Source organism: Lolium perenne, chromosome 6 (genome assembly GCF_019359855.2).
Source record: "Lolium perenne isolate Kyuss_39 chromosome 6, Kyuss_2.0, whole genome shotgun sequence".
In the NCBI taxonomy this organism is placed as follows: domain Eukaryota; kingdom Viridiplantae; phylum Streptophyta; class Magnoliopsida; order Poales; family Poaceae; genus Lolium; species Lolium perenne.
In genome coordinates, this window is record NC_067249.2 from 251,378,426 (window position 1) to 251,399,512 (window position 21,087).

Below are 21,087 nucleotides of genomic sequence, written 5' to 3' on the forward strand. Positions count from 1 at the left end.
TAGGATGGGGCGTTGTTGCAGAAGCTGGGTGTAGTTGATATCTTTTGATATTAATATATTCCCTTTATCTAAAAAATGTGGTCACGTGTGAAAGCTAGGTCTCGCTTGTCTATTCTTCAACTGGGCTGCCTACTTTCCTCGCCACCTCCAACAGATGCAGCGCCATCCATGCCCACAACCATCTCCATCAACGTCCCACCTTCAGCATCAACACGCGGCGACCTCCTCCACGGGACTCACCACAGAGCTACCCTCCTTTCGCTCCAACGCCAACACGACGATGACGGCGGATGTCACCATTTCCCCACCAGCCCACCATCTCCGAGCTCACGGTATCTATCATGGCCGCCCCTTGAGCTTTGTTGGCCCGATTTGGGTGGAGATGGCCGCCCCTTAAGGCCTGATTTGGGCCAACATCTACCTAAGGTATCCCGGCATCTCCAACATAGGCAGCGGGAAATCCGGCATGCACAATCTCTCCGATCGAGCGCGACGGTGACGCGTGCATCCCCTCGCATCCATGTACAGCTGCTCATTGGCAGGGATGACCTGGATCCGGTGGTGCCCTCGCGTGGAGAACCAGGTCGTAGCGAGCCCCTCCTTCCTATGTGTGCCAACGGCTTGCCGCCTCCATCTCACGTTTGCTCTGGTATGCAAACTGGAATAGACTTGGGCACGGGGTGGGGAACGAGGGGCACGACGGAGCCCCGCACCCCTTCTTATTCCTTGGCCCGGGCATGACGCACCCGGAGGCCCTCAGTACCAAGCCCCCTACACCGACAACACATCACTACAACTAGAATCTCCTCATCGGCGCCCTTGACTCCTTCCAAGTCATGTCCGAATCGATTAAGGTCCGGGCCAGCTCAATTGTGCAGTGATTGGAGAGATACGAGCACTACATGAGAACAAATTATTTGGTTTCCTTTTACCCTTCTCGGTGATTCTTTTCTTCTTTCTAAATTTGCGCTGGAGCGTTTCTGAACTGATTACATGAGCAATTTGGTTGAATGTCCAACCAACTGTTCCTGATCACCCTTGACACAATCCTAGTAGCTCTACCAGCTCTGAGTTTAGTCCTACCAGCTCTCAAATTGTAGTTTGTAGCTTACTCAATTGTTTTTGGTTCCTGTGATTCAATGGCAGGAATAACTTTGCTAACTGTTATATTTGCAGAAACATTTAAGAGGAGTGCTCCTGTGCTTTCCAATACTTTTTTTTTGCACGTTTCCCAAAGCAGACGGATGGCTGTGATCACCGCAGCGTATAACTGCCCACTTCCCAAGACCCACTCCTCCTAACCACAGCCTTTGATCTTGCTTTGAAAGTTGTGCAAATAAAAATTTCAGAAAGCACCGGAGCACAAGTGAACATTTAATCTTGCAGAAACATCAATCACCAAAGGGGATTTAATTCTGTACGAGAAAAAGAACACGACAAGTGTATCCGCGGGAATATTTTTGGGTTAGTTGGGAAACAAGGAGAGAGAGCGAGCAAGAAGAGATGGATAAGAGAGATTTTTGTCAGCATCTAATCCACGAGAGAGGACAACAGATAAAGAAAAGCAGATTCCAGTTCGGGCCGTTTGTCGTCGTGAGTTCATAAATTGAGATCGTAAAATCTCAAAGGCAGTCCAACGCTGGTTGACGCATGCACAGCTTTTTCGATAAAGGAAATATATTAATATCAAAAAGATACCAATTACACCCAGCCTCTGCAACAACGCACCACCCTAATGGCACTACGGATGCACACAGCCAAAAAAAGGAAAAGAAAACTAAGAAATAAAAGTCCCGCTACAGTATCTCGGGCCTAACAACAGCAATACATCCACCGCCAAAACAACACCTGAAATACAAACTCTCCAAAAACGACGCCTCCAAGAAGGGAACAGTGCTCTAACATCGTCGTCGCCCGATCAACGATCTTAGGTTTTCACCCTGAAGATAGTCCCCGCTCTCAAAACAATGCCTCCAACAAGGTCATTGCCAGGCACAACCAGTTAAGGTCAGACCTTGGGTTTTCACCCTGAAAGGTAGGACTCTGAAATGCACAGCTACATACGTGATCAGAGAATCCTCTCTCTAGAAGCTAATACTACCAGCTATTGGCAAGTTTTTGTTCCATTGAATCATTAGGGGTTGTTCCATTGAATCATTAGGGGAGTCAGGTCCTTCTAAAAGTACATTTAAGCTGGATCCCATCTCATAGGACAGCAATGGTCTTAGTTTGTTGGTTGACCACAAAATAGACATCAAAATTTTGGGCTGCTAGGAGTGTTACCAAACCACACATCACCCCCAAAACGAATGGATTTTCCATTCCCTACATGCCACTTGTAGCCAAACCTAACTGCTTATGTTGCTGACATGACCTCTTTCGAAAAACGCTAGAAGGATGTGGTCCAGCAAAGTATGTTGGGATTTTTGTATGATACTTAGCATCAACTATTTTTATCCATAAACTACGTCCAGATTGAATATATCTTTTGTCCCATGAGCCTAAGAAACAGATATTTAAATCTTGTAGGTTAGGGATACATAGAGCTCGAAAGTCCTTTTTTTTTGACAAATGGAAGTCCAATTTGCCAAATGAATATTCTTATTTCCATGCACTTCAAAGATAATTATCTAATTTGGTTTTGATCAATTTCAATGGTCATTTAGAGAATTTAAAGAAAGACAACATGTAAATGGGGATAGTAGAAAGTACAGTTTGGACGAGAATTATTTTATCCTCCCAGACCTCTCTTTCAAATTTCTCAAAGTGTAGGGGGGGGGGGGGGACCCAACCCAAGTACTTGACAGAGAATTTCCCTTCCGCACACGGAAAGATTTCCAAGAAAGATAGTGCTTGCGCCATGTTTATCCTTACTAAGTCACATCTGTTATAATCTATGTGCATCCCTGATAATTGCTCAAAGCAAGTAAGGATCCACTTAAAATTAATATGTACTATTATCATTTTATAAGAAGAAAGGGTATTATCTGCATATTGCAAACTAACTATCCCTCCTGATATAATATCATATCACAATCATTTGACCAAACCATCCTCATAACCCTTAACAAGCATTCTAGAGAAAACATCTACAAATGTGTTGAACAATACGGGCGCCAACGATCCCATCTCAGACCTTGGCCTGAAGAAATCTCAATCATCATCATTATTTTTAACTTTTACTAAGAGAGAGAATTAGAATAAGAAAAACACATGGGTGGATACCACATCATAGTGTACAATGCGAGAAAAATGAATGACAAATACATCTTATTCACAATTTTACGTGGGATACCATCACATGCAGCGTACATCTTATTAAACGCACAGTATCACGCATACAAACCATGGTCGCACCCCGTGATTTAATTCCGGTGGTAGTCAAGAGAATCTATTTGGGGATGAATGGAGGTTCATTAATTAAGCATAAGTGGGTAAAGAGTGTGATGGCAAATAACATTAAAATTGTCCGAGTTTAGATTTGGTCCTTCAACGAAGGTGATGAGTGATATGAACATGGAACTAGGAGTGTTCAGATAAGAAGAACTGACAATGCTTCTAAGCTAACTTCACTCTCTCTCCATATGTACTTCTAGTATCTCCTAAGTAACTTTATTTGAATTTGACTAACTTTCGAGAAATGAGAACCAAATACTCCATCCATCCCGTGAAATTTGTCTTAACTTTTCCAAAAGTTGGATGTACATAAACACAAAATAGTAACTAGATACATCCAAATTTAGATAAAGTAAGACAAGTTTCATGAGACGAGGAGAGTATCTGATGTTAAATTGGTAGATTATGAAACTGCATTCAAGATAGATCTACTGATATTAATTTAGTTCAATAAATGTTGTTACATTTTCCTTAAAAAATGGTCAATATTAAATGAGTTTGACTTACAACAAAGTTAGAAGTACATTTATCCGCGGACAGGAGGATTAGTTAAGTACGATGACCTCCCTTCCAACATACAAACCTTTTTAGTACATGTTTGCAAAGTTTCGTGAAGAAAACACACATCTTGTGTCGTTGACAAAATATAACAAAATGATGCCATAAGAAAGCTTTCTTTAGAGCATAATTTTTTTCTCATACAGGTCACAAAAAAATGTCTTTTTCCCTAAAATATAATGTGTCAGCTTGGGACATGGATATCCACGTGTGTTAAAATTTTCAATTTTTTTTTGACATTTCACAAGTGTTCTTATTTAGGTAGGTGCATGTGCTCCTCAGAGCCGTTTTGAATTGTTTTCTCTTCCTTGGATGTTGTTTTCAAACGGTTTGTTCATTTAGGCAGGTGCGTGTTCTACTTAATACATGGTTTTTGGCCTTTCCACACAAAAAAAAATTACATACACTACCTAGCTATGCGGTAATGGTAAACCTATCGGTATCAGCATCTATCGTTTAGCACAGCTTCTACTGGATTTCTCCCACCTCCAGCATCCAGGATACCGCTAGCATCCAGGGATGCGCGCCGCCCTTAACCTTCAGAAATGCTCATGTTGTCGGCTACGTAACAGCACACATTAAGGATGCAAATTGCACTCAAGGTTACCTGACTGCATGGAATGCATGCACTTCGCAAATCAATCAGGGGCAATCAATACTTTTTGCACAGCAACTAATACAAACGGAAGAAAAAGGAGAGCTCAGGGCCTCCGAGCTGAACTACCCAACAGCTTCCTGCGTGCTTCCTCCACTAGACTGCTCCTCTTCAGTCGGATCATGGATAAAACATTCCACATCGCATTTTCAGCACATTGCAGCCATCAAGCATGCCTAATCCTGAACCGGCACGGACCGACCGGGCCATAGGCGACGCCGTTGCACTTCCCCACCACGGTGTCACCAGAGTCGACAGGAGATCTCCCGCCGCAACCGGCTTCTCTGTTAGATCATCAGTTTCTATACCAGCAACAGCACGGTTAGCAACAGCTAAGATGGTCAAGGCTCATCACTTCCCGAATCTCAAGCATTTGTTCTGTTTTGCTTCCTCCATGCTCGAGGACGCCGGCATCTGCGGTGCCTTCGGTATTTTCTCTTTTGCGAGCTTCTCCATCGTGTTGATGAACTTCCGGAGATGGCGGATGTACTCGGGGTAAGTCTCCAGGTTGCAGTGACCACCGCCTTTGACCCACAGAGGGTCGTACTTCTCCTTCGCTAGCTCCCACAAGCGCTTGCCGTGAGAGAAGTCGACGATATCGTCTGCTGTGCCCTAACATGTGATTCAGCAATTCCAGATCAAACAAGAGCGCGGTTGGGAGCAAAAAAAAAGTATCATAATACACAGATGTAATGAATTAGTTAGTTGGACAGATTTGAACACAATATTGGAAACAGATTATGTCTACGTTCAGAACAGGCTTCACAGAGGAGATATATAGTTCCTTGCAGGTAAAAAGTGGTGTGCTGAAGCGAAGAGTTAGTGTAACTGAATGGATTCAATACAAACCGGCACTGATAATTAAATAAACACAGATGGTCCATGTGCATAAGCCACAAGCAACGAAACAACAAGTTGTTCAGGTGGGAACTTGTCATAACTTTATCTACAAATTATGGCTTCATAGCTGAGAGAATATGATTTGTTTTATTTATTGAAAGGAGAGAACAAAATCACAGGAGTCACATCAATGACAGAAAAATACAGAAATCAATGACATAGATCCACTATGAGAAAAAGATGATGGGGCATCAATAATGCAAAAGTGAAGTGCATACTCACATGTATAACCAGCACTGGACATTCGACCTGCTTTATTTTGTCAATGTTCTGCAAACATTGGCAGTAAAATCATTAGGTCAACAAACCACCTTTGTTTCAGGACCAAAGCAAAAGCATGACCAGACTCTGACTTACCTTGAAGATATCAAACCAAAGTGTCACTTTTACTGGATACAAAACGCGTATGCCTGATAGAATACCGCTGTGAAGAACGACCCCTCTTAGTTTTTCCAAACGCGAGGCCAAGTGCAATGTCGGTCCACTTCCAACTGATTGCCCATACAGGATCAGATCCTCTTGCTCTATCCCATACTCCTTTTTCAAACAGTCATAGACAGCCTCTATGTCGTAGTATGTGTTATATTCCGATGGCTTTAGAAGCAAGAAACAGATTGAAAAAAAAAAAGAGTTAAGTTAGGCTATGTATTCCACACAAGGAAAAATGTACCAAACTACATAATCAAAGTGCATGTGAACTATCATGTGTTCTGTCCTAACTCCAATTGTCGCCCCAGGCATGTAGGGAACAAGCACACATGCTAATTCATTATCTGCTTGCCCAAGGAAGTTTTTGAGTAGGGACCGATTACCGATAAGTTGGGGCTGTTGGTCCCTTTACCTTTGTCAAAAGGATGACCACCAGAACAAAGGTAACATCATGGTTTAGAATAGCAGAAAGCCAATATGACTTTTGGGGTGTTTGTAGTGAACGTGATAGAAAAAGCATGACCAACCATTTGCCCAAGTCCTTTTTCTAGATGAGGCCAACAAAGATAGGAGTGACTAATGATTATTGGCTCTGAGAAAGGGTGCCCACACACCTACTGAGGGACAAAAAGTCGATTATGAGAAATGATAGGGAGCGATGCAATCCAATAGTTGTCACTAAAGTCATGGATTACAATATGACACTATCATATACAGGAGACATCATAATCATAAAATTTGAGAGTTTATGTGAGAATGTGACCTGACAATCTATACCAAAAAAGAGAACTTAGCTGCACATTTAAGCAACAATGTTTGAGTAGTCATAACTGCTTCTATATGTTTTTATTTAATTTTATTAATCTACTTAGGAATTCAGTTTCTTACTTTTCCTGTAGAGGCCCCGTATCCCGAATAATCATAGCTGCACAGAAAACCAAGTGAACAGATTCAGTACATTCATCAAAGCAAGATTCAGAAGAAGAAAAATCAATATAACTGTCGATCTTTTCTATATTTATTGATGTGAAAGAAAATCACAGTCCCATCAGATTCAGACAGATACTTTCCAGGTGGTGGAAATAATTATGTTCTCAAAGTCAAGCAGTAGGCATCAACTTGATCTACCAGAAAAGAAATCTCATGGATATGAAACCTGACAATATCCCATGGCAGCTTATCATGCAAATTTCCAAGATCTATTGGACTGCCTATCAGAGAACATGTAAGGTATCATCTGAAATTCCAAACACCAGAAGGATAGAATATATACTGCAGGACTCAGGGGGCTGCTATTGTTTTCTACAAAACACAGTACTACTCTGAATCCTTGATTCCTAAAAAAACCACAGCAAATGGGACGAATTATGCTGTAATTTGACCAGTAGAAGGTAACTATGGCACATATACAGTACACGGCTGAACGCTCTAACGCTTGCTTGCTCGTTGGTAGAAAGATGATCACTAACTGACTGGTATTGCTGAAAGCAACGAGAGCAGAAGCCGACGATATGGTACAGACGTACAATAACTCAGGCTGTTGAAAAACATGGGATGTTTCTCCAGATTAGCATCAGATGCCACCTTGTAAGTATTTTTCAGTTAAAAAATGATCCATGGCCAGTTTCTAAAAAGAGGTACCAATTCATCCCCTTCGTCGAGGATTTAACCAGATCTTCTCCAAGTCAGTCAAAAAATTCCATACATCAGAATATTCCTTATTGTTTAGTCCAGTTGGCTGACTAACAGACAAAAAAAACTTGAATCAAATCCTCCACGAGCCAAAGCAGCGAGAAAACAAGTCCAGATACGGAATGTTATGGGGAACACGACGAACAACTCCCGAATCCAGTCGGAAGGAATATCCACCAGGAAAATATACTAAAAACCTGATGGATGTAGAATTGACCTGAAGGTGTATATGTTAATTGTTAACTTTGTTTTCATGAGGCCGATTGGTTAATTGATTAACCATGCGCAGGGGCATAGCAGAGGACACGCAACAGAGGTGAACAATGCAGCATGACTCAGCTATTAGAAAAAAAAAAATGCGACGGAAGCAAGTAGCGGGCGGGCGTGAGAGAGCGAGCGACCTCATGATGTTGACGCGGAGGTGTGAGCGCAGCTCCATGAAGAGGCCGAGCATCTGGCCGAGGTCGGCGGCGTTGCCGTGGGAGTAGAGCAGCGTGAGGCGCGCGGAGGGGTGGCGCCAGAAGGCGGCGACGACGCGCGTGCCGGCCCGGGTGGGCAGCGCGTGCACGTCCACGTTCGCGTCGGGCAGCACCCCCGTCATCCGCAGCCCGGCGCCCTCGGCCAGCACCTCGTACGTGGCCGGCTCCGGCGGGAAGAAGGCCAGCTTCGCCGCCACCGACGACGTCACGTTCCCCATCCCCGCCCGCCGAACCTCCCCTCCGGCCGGCTGGCTATTCCTGGGGGGGCTCGGAGTTCCGCAACGTGAGAGAGCCCCGCTCCTCCCTCCCCTCCGCTTATGAGGGAGGAGGCGCGTCGTCCCCCTCCTTTTGGTCTCTGCCTTTTTGGTTTCGTTTCTCTCTCTCTCTGTCTGTGTGTTTCCTCTGCTGGCCTGGCTTGTGTATTTGGTGTGGCGTGTCCGCGTGCGCCTGTCGATCGAAGGTGGACGACGACGACGACGACGACGGGACGATTTGGATACGGCAGCCTACTTCTATTCTCTCGGACTCGGACGGATGCGCGTAAATGGGCACACAAATGCTGGTGAACAACAGATCGTACGGAGCGCCACCATCTCTTCCGCCTGTGCCAAAGTCATACGCTACAAATATGCGCGATTTGTTAAAAAAAAAAAAAACAAATTGTTTTAGAGCTTAGACCCAAAAAAAAATGTATTCCGTTGTGGCCGTTATTCCGAAGCTTCTGGAGCCGGCCGTGACGTGGGCTCAGTGTCGCGGTTGTGCACCATGGTTGACTTCGGATCGAGCATGTTGAGTTTTATATATGTCAACGTTGTTGATGTTGTTTCGGAGTGGTTGCTAATCGATGGGATTAGCGTGTCTTGTGTGGATGGATGAACCACGTCCCTTCCGAGTTCCAACCTATGTTATTGCGTTGTTTTAACAAACTAGCACAGTGGCCCTCGCAAATGCGAGGGGAACGCTTAAAAGTCCATATAATTGAAGTAACCTGGTTCTAATATCACCACAAAATATTATGTTAAATAAAAATAGTATTCACGCAGGAAACATCTTTAATCATCTTTAATTTATGTGAGAATAATTAATATCGATCACTATTAAAACAGAAAATCACATAACCATATGTACATTTTAATGTTTGATTAGTACATGTAACTAAATTTGCATTGCAACCAAAGGATGTATTATTAGTATGAATGATGTAAATTTAATAAATCTTGGCCATGAAATTAAAGATCTAAGAGTGAAAATAATTCTAATGATGTCGATTAACCTCAAGTCTCTATTTTAGATATCCGTATTTTTCTTTTAATATATAAATAAATAGATATATGCTTTTCTTACATGATAAAACTCTTTACCTTATTTTACCCTTCTTTTAGAGTTATCTCTATTATAAAGTTTAAAATAATATTTCAAAATATCAAACACTTGGTGCTCCTATCCTCCAAAAATAATTTTTCAATTCGACCATTGTTTTCATCAGTACTACCTCATGCAAGTTGCAGCTCTATGAACCATAATCATACCTAAAATGCGGTTTGATTATTAAAAACAAACACCTTACCTAGAAGATCTGTTAGACTACATGCACCTAGCAACGATATCGAGCTTCAACCATTGGACATGCAATCTTACCGCCCATGAAGCGCATAGGCCGAGCCTTGTGCAGCACGCTCAGTCCAGCGACGGCCCCATCTCTGGTCTGTTGCCTCCACATGCTCTCCTCTCGCATGGACGTTGGTGGGCTGGAGTACAGCGACCCGTGGCACTTTAGTTGTGTGGCGGTATATGTCGTATACCAGATTACCAGTAAGCCCATAACCTCTCATAGCCATAAGCATCCTCGTGAGCTTCTTGCAGTTAACGTCTGGTGTCGCGGCTAGATTGGTAGCTTCCAGATTCTAGCATGATCATTTAGAAGTATCAGGCGGGACACATTATGCAACGCAAAGAGGGCCCGCATAAAGAACTCTATCCATACTTGTATAATTTTTCTTTTCGACAAAAAAAACAAAGTTGTGGCTTCCATTGCCAGGGTTTGCAGCTTGTATCGTTGGCCATGGATATGAGGTTTAACTGAGCCTATGCGTGCTTCTGTTACCGGCGTATCCCGGCGTATCCCAGAACACAACCTCGTGAGCTTTTTGGAGTTAACATCCGGTGTCATGGCTAGATCGGTAGCTTCTAGATTGTAGCGGGATCATTTGGAAGTATCAGACGGGAGACATTGTACAACGCAAAGAGGGCCCGCATAGAGAACTCTATCCATACTCGTATTATTTTTCTGTTCGGCAAAAAAAAAAGTTGTGGCTTGCATTGCCAGTGTTTACAGCTTGTATCGCTGACCATGGATATGAGGTTTAACTGAGCATGTGCGTGCTTTTGTTACCGGTGCATCCCAGAACACGGCCTCACACCTTAGCTGGCGATCATCGATGGATCTAATTTCTCCGCCTACCCATGCGTCTACTTCCGCAATGCACCTAACGGAAGGGAAACAATGCTCAACCGTGCCTCTGTCTACTTACTTTATAGGGAAATTTGAGCAGGACATCAGGGTCACTTGCTTGGAAGTGTCGACTTACCTTCTTGCGCTCGCCGCGGGGACGGCGAACTGGATCGTCGGTCTCTAAGCGGGTGGGGCAGAGGCGGACATACACTATGTTCGCCGCGAGCTTGCGCTCACCTCATAAATCTTGGGTGCACCAGTCGACCAGTAAGCATAGAAGCCTAGGGTGAGGTGGTGGCGCTCACGCTAGGTAACATTGGCATAGAGTGGCTAGAGTCTTGGACTGCCCGGTGGTGCTCCCCGCCCGGCGCTGCTAACAACAACGGATGTTGTTAACAACGGCCTCCAATTATCCCTAGCTAGGCGCCGGCGCGTCGACCTCGTACTCTTCGGCCACCGTTCGCTGCTCCCTCGATCGTCCCTCGTTTCGCCTTTCGTCTTCTGGTGTTCCAAAAAAAAAATGCCGCGAATTTGTATTTGTCGACGGAAAAAAAGTGGGGCTAGAAAAACTGCCTATAGTTGTGGGCGCATGGATGCATGGTAGCAAGCGAGGGCGCCCCGTCCCTCTATTTCTTTTTTCTTTTGACGTAACAATGGATACTGTTTCCTTAACGATAAACCACAGTTTTTTTTTTTTTTTGGAGCAAGCGAGGGGCACCCCGCTCTTCTATTCTTTTTTTTATGTAATAATGAACCGGTTTCCGTTTTTTTAGGGATGAACCACACGTATTTTTTATGGCATGCTTAGATATTTCCATCCAAACGGAAGATTGGGTACAATTTTAGCTTTGTTTCCCGGATGGTGCATGTCCGTATCAAACGTGACAAATCATGTATGTTCACAAAACATAAGCTCGTACGTTACGTAAATTTATTAAATCTTGACCATTAAATTATAGATCTAAGAGCTAAAATAATTCTAATGATGTGGATTAACCTCGAGTCTCTATTTTAGACTCTGTATTTTGCTTTTAGTATATAGAGAGTGAGAATTCGATCTAGTAATAGATTTTGTTTCAAGACATGTGATTCTTCCTGTGTTCTTTTATAAAAAGACCTAGGGAATGTTTTTTCCTCTAGGAAGCAATTCACGTACGTCAGCCGTCAGGAACTCTAGCGTATGAAAAAACTAGATCGAATTCTCACTAGTCACCAGCCTGGTACAAGGACATTTTAACTACTCCCTCCATTCGTAAATTTTTGGACGGAGGGAGTAGCTAGGAATCATACCATACACCGATACATATCAGCTTGAGACAACATGCTAATTTGATGAACAAGGCGTTTTTTCTTTGAACTGCCCTAGTTGCCCCGGAACGATTTGTATGTAATGGTGCCGGTGAGGCCAAGAGTGCCTCGTCCTCAGCTATTCCGTGGCATGCATGGAGTTCTCCTAGAACACCATCTTCTCTGATTGTAAAAAAGATATCTTCATGGATCATGTCTACGGGAGAGAGAGAGAGAGAGAGGGCACGATGTGACAGGAGCTCATTTGTTGCGCATGCGTAAGGGACCGAGAGAGAGGGCACCCGAACGAAGCAGTAACGGCGACTGCAGAAGCAGAAAAACGACGATCCCTGGTCAGGTGGGCAACTAACGAGAGAGAATTAAGGAGTGTTCTTAATATGGGTATCCTTTTTTGATAAAGGATGTTTTATTACTAAAAAGTTTTAAGCACTACACCTGGCATCCGACCTTTGCATTAATGAGATGTGCACAGCCGCACCAACATCCAATGACCAACGGTTCAAAAAGTAACACTAAAAGCGCACTACAAGCGATCATCTCAGGATCAGTAAGAACACCTAAGAAGATGGAGGTCAAATTTGTAGATTACGCTGATATTTATGTTGGAAAAAAATATCCATGTTCCCGTCCTCCAACCGTGTAGACACCTGCAAAAATAAGATGTGATTCTCTACGCGTTGAAGAGACGGTCATGAACAGAGAAAAATAGTGCACCGGAAGTAACTTGGAAGAAAGAACTTTTTTATCATTAACATCCTTGTCATTTCTACATAGCCATAACGATCAAATAATGGTAAGCGCTTCCACACTAATAGGTAGTTTAAACTTATGATCCACCCTATTTATCCAGTTGCCCAAAATATTCGCAATGCTACGTGACGGATATAAGGTAGAACATATTTAAATGACTGATCATATATATGAACTGGCATTGGAAAAATAAGTGTTTGATAGTCTCATTCTAAAGGCAGAAGACATACTTTTTACATCCATGCCAATTAGGCTTTGCAAGGTTGTCTTTAGTGAGAATTAGCCCCATAGACCCTACCAAGCAAAAAGCCTTAATCTTTAGCGGTGTCTTCCGTTCCATATTTGTTTATTATTATCAACCGGTACATCAGGATAAATCAAACCATTATACATAGATTCACAAAGAATTTTCCACTCTCATGTATACCTGGGAAACACTCGGGCAAGGCCGAGCTTCGGGCTGGGCCTAAAGAAGCCCAAAGGTGGAAACATAGCTTTGAGCCTGGCCTGACCCAATCTGACTGTCGAGCCTTAAAAATAGGTCCAAGCCGGACCGGAAGCCCGAAAAGCCTGGCCAGCACGAGCGGCATGGCCTGACTGCAGCCTAAAAGTTTTTTATGTTGGTTCAAAGCTTGGCTCGGACCATATTTTCGGGCCGGTCCAAGTCGGGCTATCTGGGCTGCGCTACCCATTCCCGACAATACTGATGACCCACAAGTATAGGGAATCACAACAGTCTTCGAGGGGAAGTAAAATCCAAATTTATTGATTCGACACAAGGAAAGCCAAAAAATATTTATAAGCTTTAACAGATGAGTTGTAAATTTACCTGCACCTGAAAATAGACTTGCTCGCAACAGTTTATCAGTAGTAACAGTTTTATAGCAGTGGTAGTAGTGAAGTAAGAGCAGTAATAAAATGAAAACAGCAGTAGCGATGATTGCAGTAGACAACAGGATTAAAATAATGTAGGTACAAGGATGGATGAACGGACGCTGCATGAATGAGATAGTTCATATAATAGCAAGACATAGGCATTATAAGTAATAATGATATAAGCATCCTAGTATAATATAACCATAGACGTGTGTTCCTATTTAGTCGTGCGTGCTCGCAATGAGAAACTTGCATGACATCTTTTGTCCTACCAGCCCGTTGCAGCGGGGCCTCAAGGGAAACTACTGGTAATTAAGGTACTCCTTTTAATAGAGTACTGGAGCAAAGCATTAACATTCCGTGAACACACGTGATCCTCACATCATAGCCACCCCCTCTAGTTATCCCAATTTCTGTCACTTTGGGGCCTCGGGTTCCGGACAATAATATGTGTATACAACTTGCAGGTATGATCACAAACAATAATTATCATCATGAATCAATACCATGTTCAAATCTGAGATCATGGCACTTGGGCCTAGAGTGACAAGCATTAAGCATAACAAGTTGCAACAATGTCAAAAATACTAACAACGGATACTAGGCACTATGCACATAACATTCTTATAGCTATTACATGACCAATCTCATCCAATCCCTACCATCCCCTACAACTTACAGCGGGGAATTACTCACACATGGATGGGGAATCATAGATGGTTGATGGAGAGGCGTCAATGATGGCGATGGCAATGATCTCCTCCAAATCCTCGTCCCGGTAGGATGCCAGAACGGAGTTTCTAGTCCGTGATTGGGGTTTATTGTGGCGGCGGAGCAGCGGAACTCTTTCTGGAAAAACTTCGAACCCCCCGGTATTTTCAGGTCAGGGTCTTTATATAGTGCGAAGGAGAGGTTGAGGGGATGGCCGAGGCGGCTAGACCACCCCTAGGCGCGGCCAAGCCTGGCCCGCGCCTAGGGCAAGTATGGGCCCCTCGTGGCCCCCTCCGTCTCGTCTTCTAGCTCCGTGAGTCTTCAGGTGAAATATGAGTTTTACGATATTTTCCGGGAATTTTCCTGAAAGTTGAATTTACAAAAATGAGATACTAGAGAAATTCTGCTGAAAACAACATTAGTCCGTGTTAGTTTCATTGGAAACACACAATATAGAGGGAAAATAACAACAAAAGTGTTCGGGAAAGTATATACGTTTTGGACGTATCAACTCCCCCCAAGTTTAGCTTATTGCTTGTCCTCAAGCAATTCAGTGACAACTGAGTGTGATAAAAGAAACTTTCACGAACATATTTGCTTCATATGATGTATATATTCTCATTACATGATCAAATTCTTAGGCAATTCATAATAAGAAGCAAGCAACTAAGGCTACTCAATAGTTATGCAATCTATGAAAAGATACCATCACAATAATAAGCAACATGAAACATAAGTATCTGCAAGATTGCAATGTTCATAACATGATATGATAAAGTGGTATCTCGTTTGCCCTTATTTGTGGAGCAAAACGTAAATGCCAAGGCACCTCTGAAGTTCAAGAGAAGACTAGAAGTAAAAATATCGAAAGATTCAAGCATCACAGTTATACCACAATTAATCTTATTCCGGGACAAGTACATTAAACTAAGAATAACAGCTATGCTTTCGAGAAGGTGCTCGAAGAAAGGATGTTGACTCGACATAAAAGTAAAAGATGGGCCCTACACAGAGGAAAGCAATATTACTCATGTGCTAGAGCTTTTCATTTCAAATGCAATAGGAGTGTTTAAAATATGTATTTTGAGAAGCATGCATGTCTATGTCAACGACTGGCATTAAATGATTTATCATCCCTTCATATAGTGACCTCAAGAGCTGCTCCCATGTAGTTATCCAATGCACACCATTATTTAGAATCTCTCTATTACATAATATGGGGAGCAATGTTTGTTTATTTGTTCATTTTATATTTTTATTTGGGATGGGCACCCAACGCCTTGCTCTTTTTGCAATATTATGGACAAGCACATTATGCATGCTAGTCGCGGTATGAAGTCATGAAAGGACAATTAGTCCGTGTTAGTTGCATTGAAAGCACACAAGATAGAGGGCAAACAATAACAAAAGTGTTTGTGAAAGTAGATACGTTTTGGACGTATCAAATACCATCATGTAAATTCCACCAAAACTCATCATCCCAATGCGTCAACTGGACCATAGCCAAAGCCGAAGCAAAGCATCCCAGGATGCTAGCCTTGGACCAACAAGATCACACCTGAACGTCACATTCGGAGGTCATGTTTTTGTCACCTTTGCTAATATGTCCGATTTGTGACCCACAATATTGTACAATGCCAGATATTGTTCTCAAGGAGTGTCACCACCAAGCCACTTATCTTGCTGGAACATTATCTAACATCCATCCATGATAGACAAAATCACATATGGAAAGAAGAACTTGCCTTTCTAGTTTTTTTAAGTCTTTCATTTAGCATTTGTAAGCCTTCGATAATGAATTGGGATGATATGAAACTTGACAATCCCACGGCCAAAAAGATCGGCATATTGGTTGGTACTATCTTGTGCCTCACCGAATCAAAATAATTCACTTTTATAGAAGTTAATTTTATGATCTGATAGCTTCTCGGAAGCTATAGAATCAGTTTAAGATTTCTTGATTTCTCAAGATCGCGCTACACAAAAATGAAGAATAGATATTCCATCATCCACAAGATATAAAACTACCCCTTAAATTTAACAATAAATTTTATGCCCTCAATAATTATGGCTAGGATATGGGGCGATCCTGGAAACTTTTATGCTCCAAAACCCACCATATAATTCGTTGTGACAAAGAAATTACGCCTTAAACATAGAAAGGAAGGGAATATAAGTCATGTAGTTAACTATATTAGCTATACCTAGAAAGTTTTAAATAATGGTTCGCTAAAATTGAGAACATGGAGACCAAATCTTAGCTGGACTCAAAATCATTGTAAATGGGGACAATGCAGATCAAGTACATACTAATGGATATTGACTGAACACTAACCAACCTGAGGTTGGGTGGTTAGGAGGGTGGTTGTACCCCCAGCCCACCAGAGTTCAAACCCCAGGTTTGACATCTGTGTGTCTCATAAAGGCGGAATATTCATTCAGTGGGAGTCGACGTTCCCGTCGATAGCGAGGCGCCTGTGGTGACTTCGTCAATTTCAAGATCCAATCCGCCGGCTCAGTCTTCCGGAGGTGCTCATAGGGGTAGGGGTGTGCGTGTGTGCGTTCATAGGGGTGAGTGTATGCGCGTGTATGTGAGCGTCTGCGTTTGTACTGTGTTTCTCAAAAAAAAAAAAATATTTATCCATAACCAATAGTGGATATGACATAAATCATTCATTTGTTGGACATGTTTAAATGTCCAGTGAACCGCCAACAATATTAGTTTAGAACTTCCATAAAAGGACATGGTGTTACCCTATATATTCTCTTGTGGAAATAGCCTACCACAAGTCAGTAGAGAGCCATACAATTCTAAGTTCTTGAAGGAACACACTTCCGTGTACAAATGGGTTGTGGTTATGTTGTCATGCCAATCTTATTGTGCTTTTTATTTGCACCTTCCTACAACAGTTTGGCTGAGCCAATAGATGGTGGTAGTAATCCGACTAATGAGAAGGTATGATTCCAAATATCAAATTATTTCCAGTTCTTTCATGAACCACGTTCTTGTATATGTTGGGCCACTTAACAATGATTACTACTCCTTCTGATCCATAATAAGTGTCAGGGTATTACGGATTGGAGGGAGTACTACAAACTTAGTAATCCCTAACTATTATTCGTTGTGTTGAGATAATGATGACGTGGATTAAGAAGATGGTACCATAAAATAGATACTGGGTTCATATGTATAGTTACATATGATCATTTAGTCACAACAAAATTCTTCGTTATATATTCCCAATTTAAAATTAAAGAATTAGATGGTGAAAGAAGAATAGTACTTTGATCCCTCCATCCTGGTAAGGATGCCGTAGATTTTTCTATATTCGGATGTATCTAAACGCGATTTAGTGTGTAGATACATATAAATTTAGAAAAATCTGCGACATCCTTTTTAGAACGGAGGAAATAAATCAATTGTTCTAACTGGCCAAAATCAATTCTATCGTTTGCAGAACACTACTCTCTCGGTGCCTAAAGCTTTCCGCTTCGTCCCAGGAAAATTTATAGATGGTGGAGGCAACACTATATCTCATGTACTCTCTCTCATACCCATATAATGTATTTGTACTATTCGATGCGATAGGTCATTGATAAATAATAATTTGAATTTACATGCATGAATGAATTTTACGTACTTCATATAGTTCTCTAAAGGTTGTCGTTTTTTACATGTACACATTCAAAACAAAACTTTGAGAAAAAACTACTTTCAGAAGACACTTAGAATTCACAGAAAAATAATATATTGTGAATGTAAATTTAGCAACGACTTTATGCATATGATCTTCAAGTACATAATCCAAAAAAAATGTGAAAGTTTGCATAATAAATATTTCCTAAATTTGGCATTATCTATGTATGGAACGATAGATTTAAGTGAACAAGGAAGAATAATTGGTAAAATCAAATTGTAGGTATCACTTAAAGCACATGCCACACCCACTTTTAATAATACTTTACAATGTTTTATTTAAATATTTTATCTCGAGAGGCAGATATATATGCTTAATAATCAAGAAAATAGCAATACCTAGTTAAGGAGAAAATTCGGTGAAAAAAACACAAATGAATATACCTACATAATCACGTGAACTAATTATGAGAGAATTGTTTACTGTTTATAGGTTTTCCTGAATGGTTCACTAATTTAAACTAATTTTTGTATCACTAGTACGCAATGTGGCACACAGGGCTAGGGAAAAACTATGGTCTTCGAGCTGAAATGAGTATATGGGGTTCGCCAGATCAACAATACTCTCAAGAGTCTGGAGCAGCCATACAGATGTACTGTGAAGATGCGGGACATTACAGCTTAATTGAAGCTGGATTTCATGTGAAACATCAATTTCGCTCATTCTAATAAAATAAAATGAATTTTAAGAAACTAGTACTTTAATTACATGATGGTTTGCTTTGCAGGTTTCCCCGTCTTTGTACCATAATAGAGATGTTCGCTTCTTTACATACTCGACGGTAAGCATAGGCCATGCCATTTTACATGATGTATAACATCGAGGTTTATTTTTACACCCACCTAACAAATTTTTCCGTGTATAATTGCTCAGAAAGATACTACATCAGCGGGATGCTACAACTCAGATTGTGCGGGATTCGTTCCTGCAAAAGGAGCCGCGCTAGTGCCTGGCCAAGCAGTTGCTCCTCCCTCAATTTATGGCGAAGCTGACCACTACGCCAGGATTAGCTTAAACGAGGTGCCCCTTTCTGTTCTTGTAGATACTAATACATCTCTCAGGAGATAGCATTTGATCATATATACTTGGCCCATAAAAATGCATGCTGCTAAAAGTTTTGAGGGGAAGCATATTCTATTGCATTCATTACTAGTTTTTTTTTATAAGTACACTAAATATAAATGAAGATTACAATATAACATGGTCACATAAATCTACTCTCCACCCCAACAGATATATGTACATAAGAAACCTGACTTGGCAAAATGGAAAACTAAGACAAGCTCTGGTACGAAATGAGATTTGGCAGTGTTCTCGAACATGACATAACCCCATACGTATATATATATTCCAAATTCTCAAGGAAATAAAAAAATTGTTAATTTGTTATCTAGTAAATATATTAAAACATTAAACATTAGGAAGAAACCCCTTAAATTTGGTCATGTGTTAATTCGCTTAATTAGGTGGATGCTAAACATCATGGTCTACTATAAAGCTATGGAAGATAAGATTATGAAAAAAGAGTTGTTGCTAACTAGTATTTTGTTTCTTTGCTATAACTATTGTTTATGACCACCACCCCTTGTCGATTATGTATAGGATCCAAACTCTGGAGATTGGGTGTTGTACCGGCATGATTTAGACGAACCATCATTCTTGGGGCATTTTCCAAGGGAGCTTTGCCCAACAAATTCACGCATACAAGCACTAACTGGATTCGTGAATTACCTCAAGACTACATCGGGTCCTCCAATGGGTAGCGGTCACTTTCCTGAAGACAAGGACGCAAAGAGATCGGCGTACTTCAAGCATGTCAAGATGTACGACTCCAAGGGTCATGCATGGGACCCGCATACCACACGAGTGTTCGATGTAGTTGACAAGCCGGACTGCTACCGAGCAACTGGGTTACTTATTGACTTCAATATGGGCTACACGTTTTACTACGGTGGACCAAGTGGTTGTGTTGGTTGATAGCAGAATTTTTTGATGCTTCTTGTGATTCGAATAAATTAGAAACAATGATTCTTGGTGGATAGGAATTGTTCCCTGTTTCTATCGTGCTCCGTTATTATTGACTTGGATTACTGCAGTTTCATCTCTATTATTTTTCTTATATTTGGAGTTTGACCATTAATATGCCAGCCAATACCACGGACAGTCGATAATATTGTTTGTTATGCTGATAATTATATGAAAAAAATAGATCATACATGATGAAGCAGAAGAAAAACATTGTCGATGGCCACCGTACCGTACTGCTACATGTCAGGAAAAACTGAACGTGGTTGTGCAAACTTGAAAATGGAAAGAGGTAATTAAGCTGGCACCAATGGCAACATGGTGAAGTTAGATTCGGTCAAAAGCGAAGCAAATAATGGATTGTCAATAGATGATATGACATATTGCTTATAACCCATAGTCGGCTATACTATTGAACTTGCTCTTAGGCTCTTGGCAAAGGTGGTGGCGGCGGCTGCTGACTACTCAGTTGAGTGATGGAGCGAGTTTTTTTTGTTCTCTCTGCATATCGGATTATTAGTCTTACATGTAGTGTGACATTGTCAATTTGACCAACTTAATATGAGGTTTATATTTAAAAATCACTGAAAACTTCAGATGTTATGTTTTCTGATGGTATAACTTTTGTGTTAAGTAATTTATATTACATAATTCCAATCGATGATCTAGGTATACACAAGACTTACATAATGATATAGAGGGAGTATTTGGGTTTTAGCTGGTAATATTCAAACCACGGTACTACTGGTTAATCTATCCATGACATTGATTCATTATGTCGCTAATTAGAAAGGAAAATAGGGCACATGTGACGCAGCAAAAGAAAAACATTCTCGCCGATCGTCGTGCTACAACATGTAAGAGATAGTGGGGCTATTTGGATATTCACATGGTTTTTTCCACTTTATGCAATTTGGTCCAGTGAAAGTTGTATGGGTAAAATTTTCATTTAGGTTTGTTTATGCACTTTGATTGGTTGTCAACAAAGTCACATGAAGCACCGTGGGACGGTGGGAGAAAATTATACCCATTGTCTGGTCATATATTCACATGGATGTTGATGTGTGTTGTGTTTAACTAAATTAGTTCAATCTTAATCCCCTCTAATGTGATCAACCATGTTTCGATTCGAGATAAGGTCTATATGAAAAAGATGCA

At 41.4% G+C, this 21,087-nt stretch overlaps 2 protein-coding genes across 2 annotated transcripts; one reads left to right on the forward strand and one right to left on the reverse strand.

Annotated features, from left to right (window-relative positions):
* Positions 1-4,551: 4,551 nt before the first annotated feature.
* LOC127305143 (uncharacterized) lies at positions 4,552-8,564 on the reverse strand. Its single transcript, XM_051335520.2, has 5 exons — positions 8,032-8,564; positions 6,827-6,863; positions 5,867-6,103; positions 5,732-5,779; positions 4,552-5,221 (listed from the first exon to the last, which is right to left on the reverse strand). The coding sequence occupies exons 1-5, from the start codon at positions 8,325-8,327 to the stop codon at positions 4,961-4,963; spliced, it is 879 nt and encodes a 292-aa protein (XP_051191480.1). The 5' UTR covers positions 8,328-8,564; the 3' UTR covers positions 4,552-4,960.
* An 8,446-nt stretch (positions 8,565-17,010) lies between these two features.
* On the forward strand, positions 17,011-19,965 carry LOC127309136 (protein neprosin). The gene is made up of 6 exons (XM_051340106.2): positions 17,011-17,162; positions 17,665-17,745; positions 18,384-18,545; positions 18,632-18,685; positions 18,778-18,924; positions 19,507-19,965. The coding sequence occupies exons 1-6, from the start codon at positions 17,052-17,054 to the stop codon at positions 19,879-19,881; spliced, it is 930 nt and encodes a 309-aa protein (XP_051196066.1). The 5' UTR covers positions 17,011-17,051; the 3' UTR covers positions 19,882-19,965.
* Positions 19,966-21,087: the final 1,122 nt, after the last annotated feature.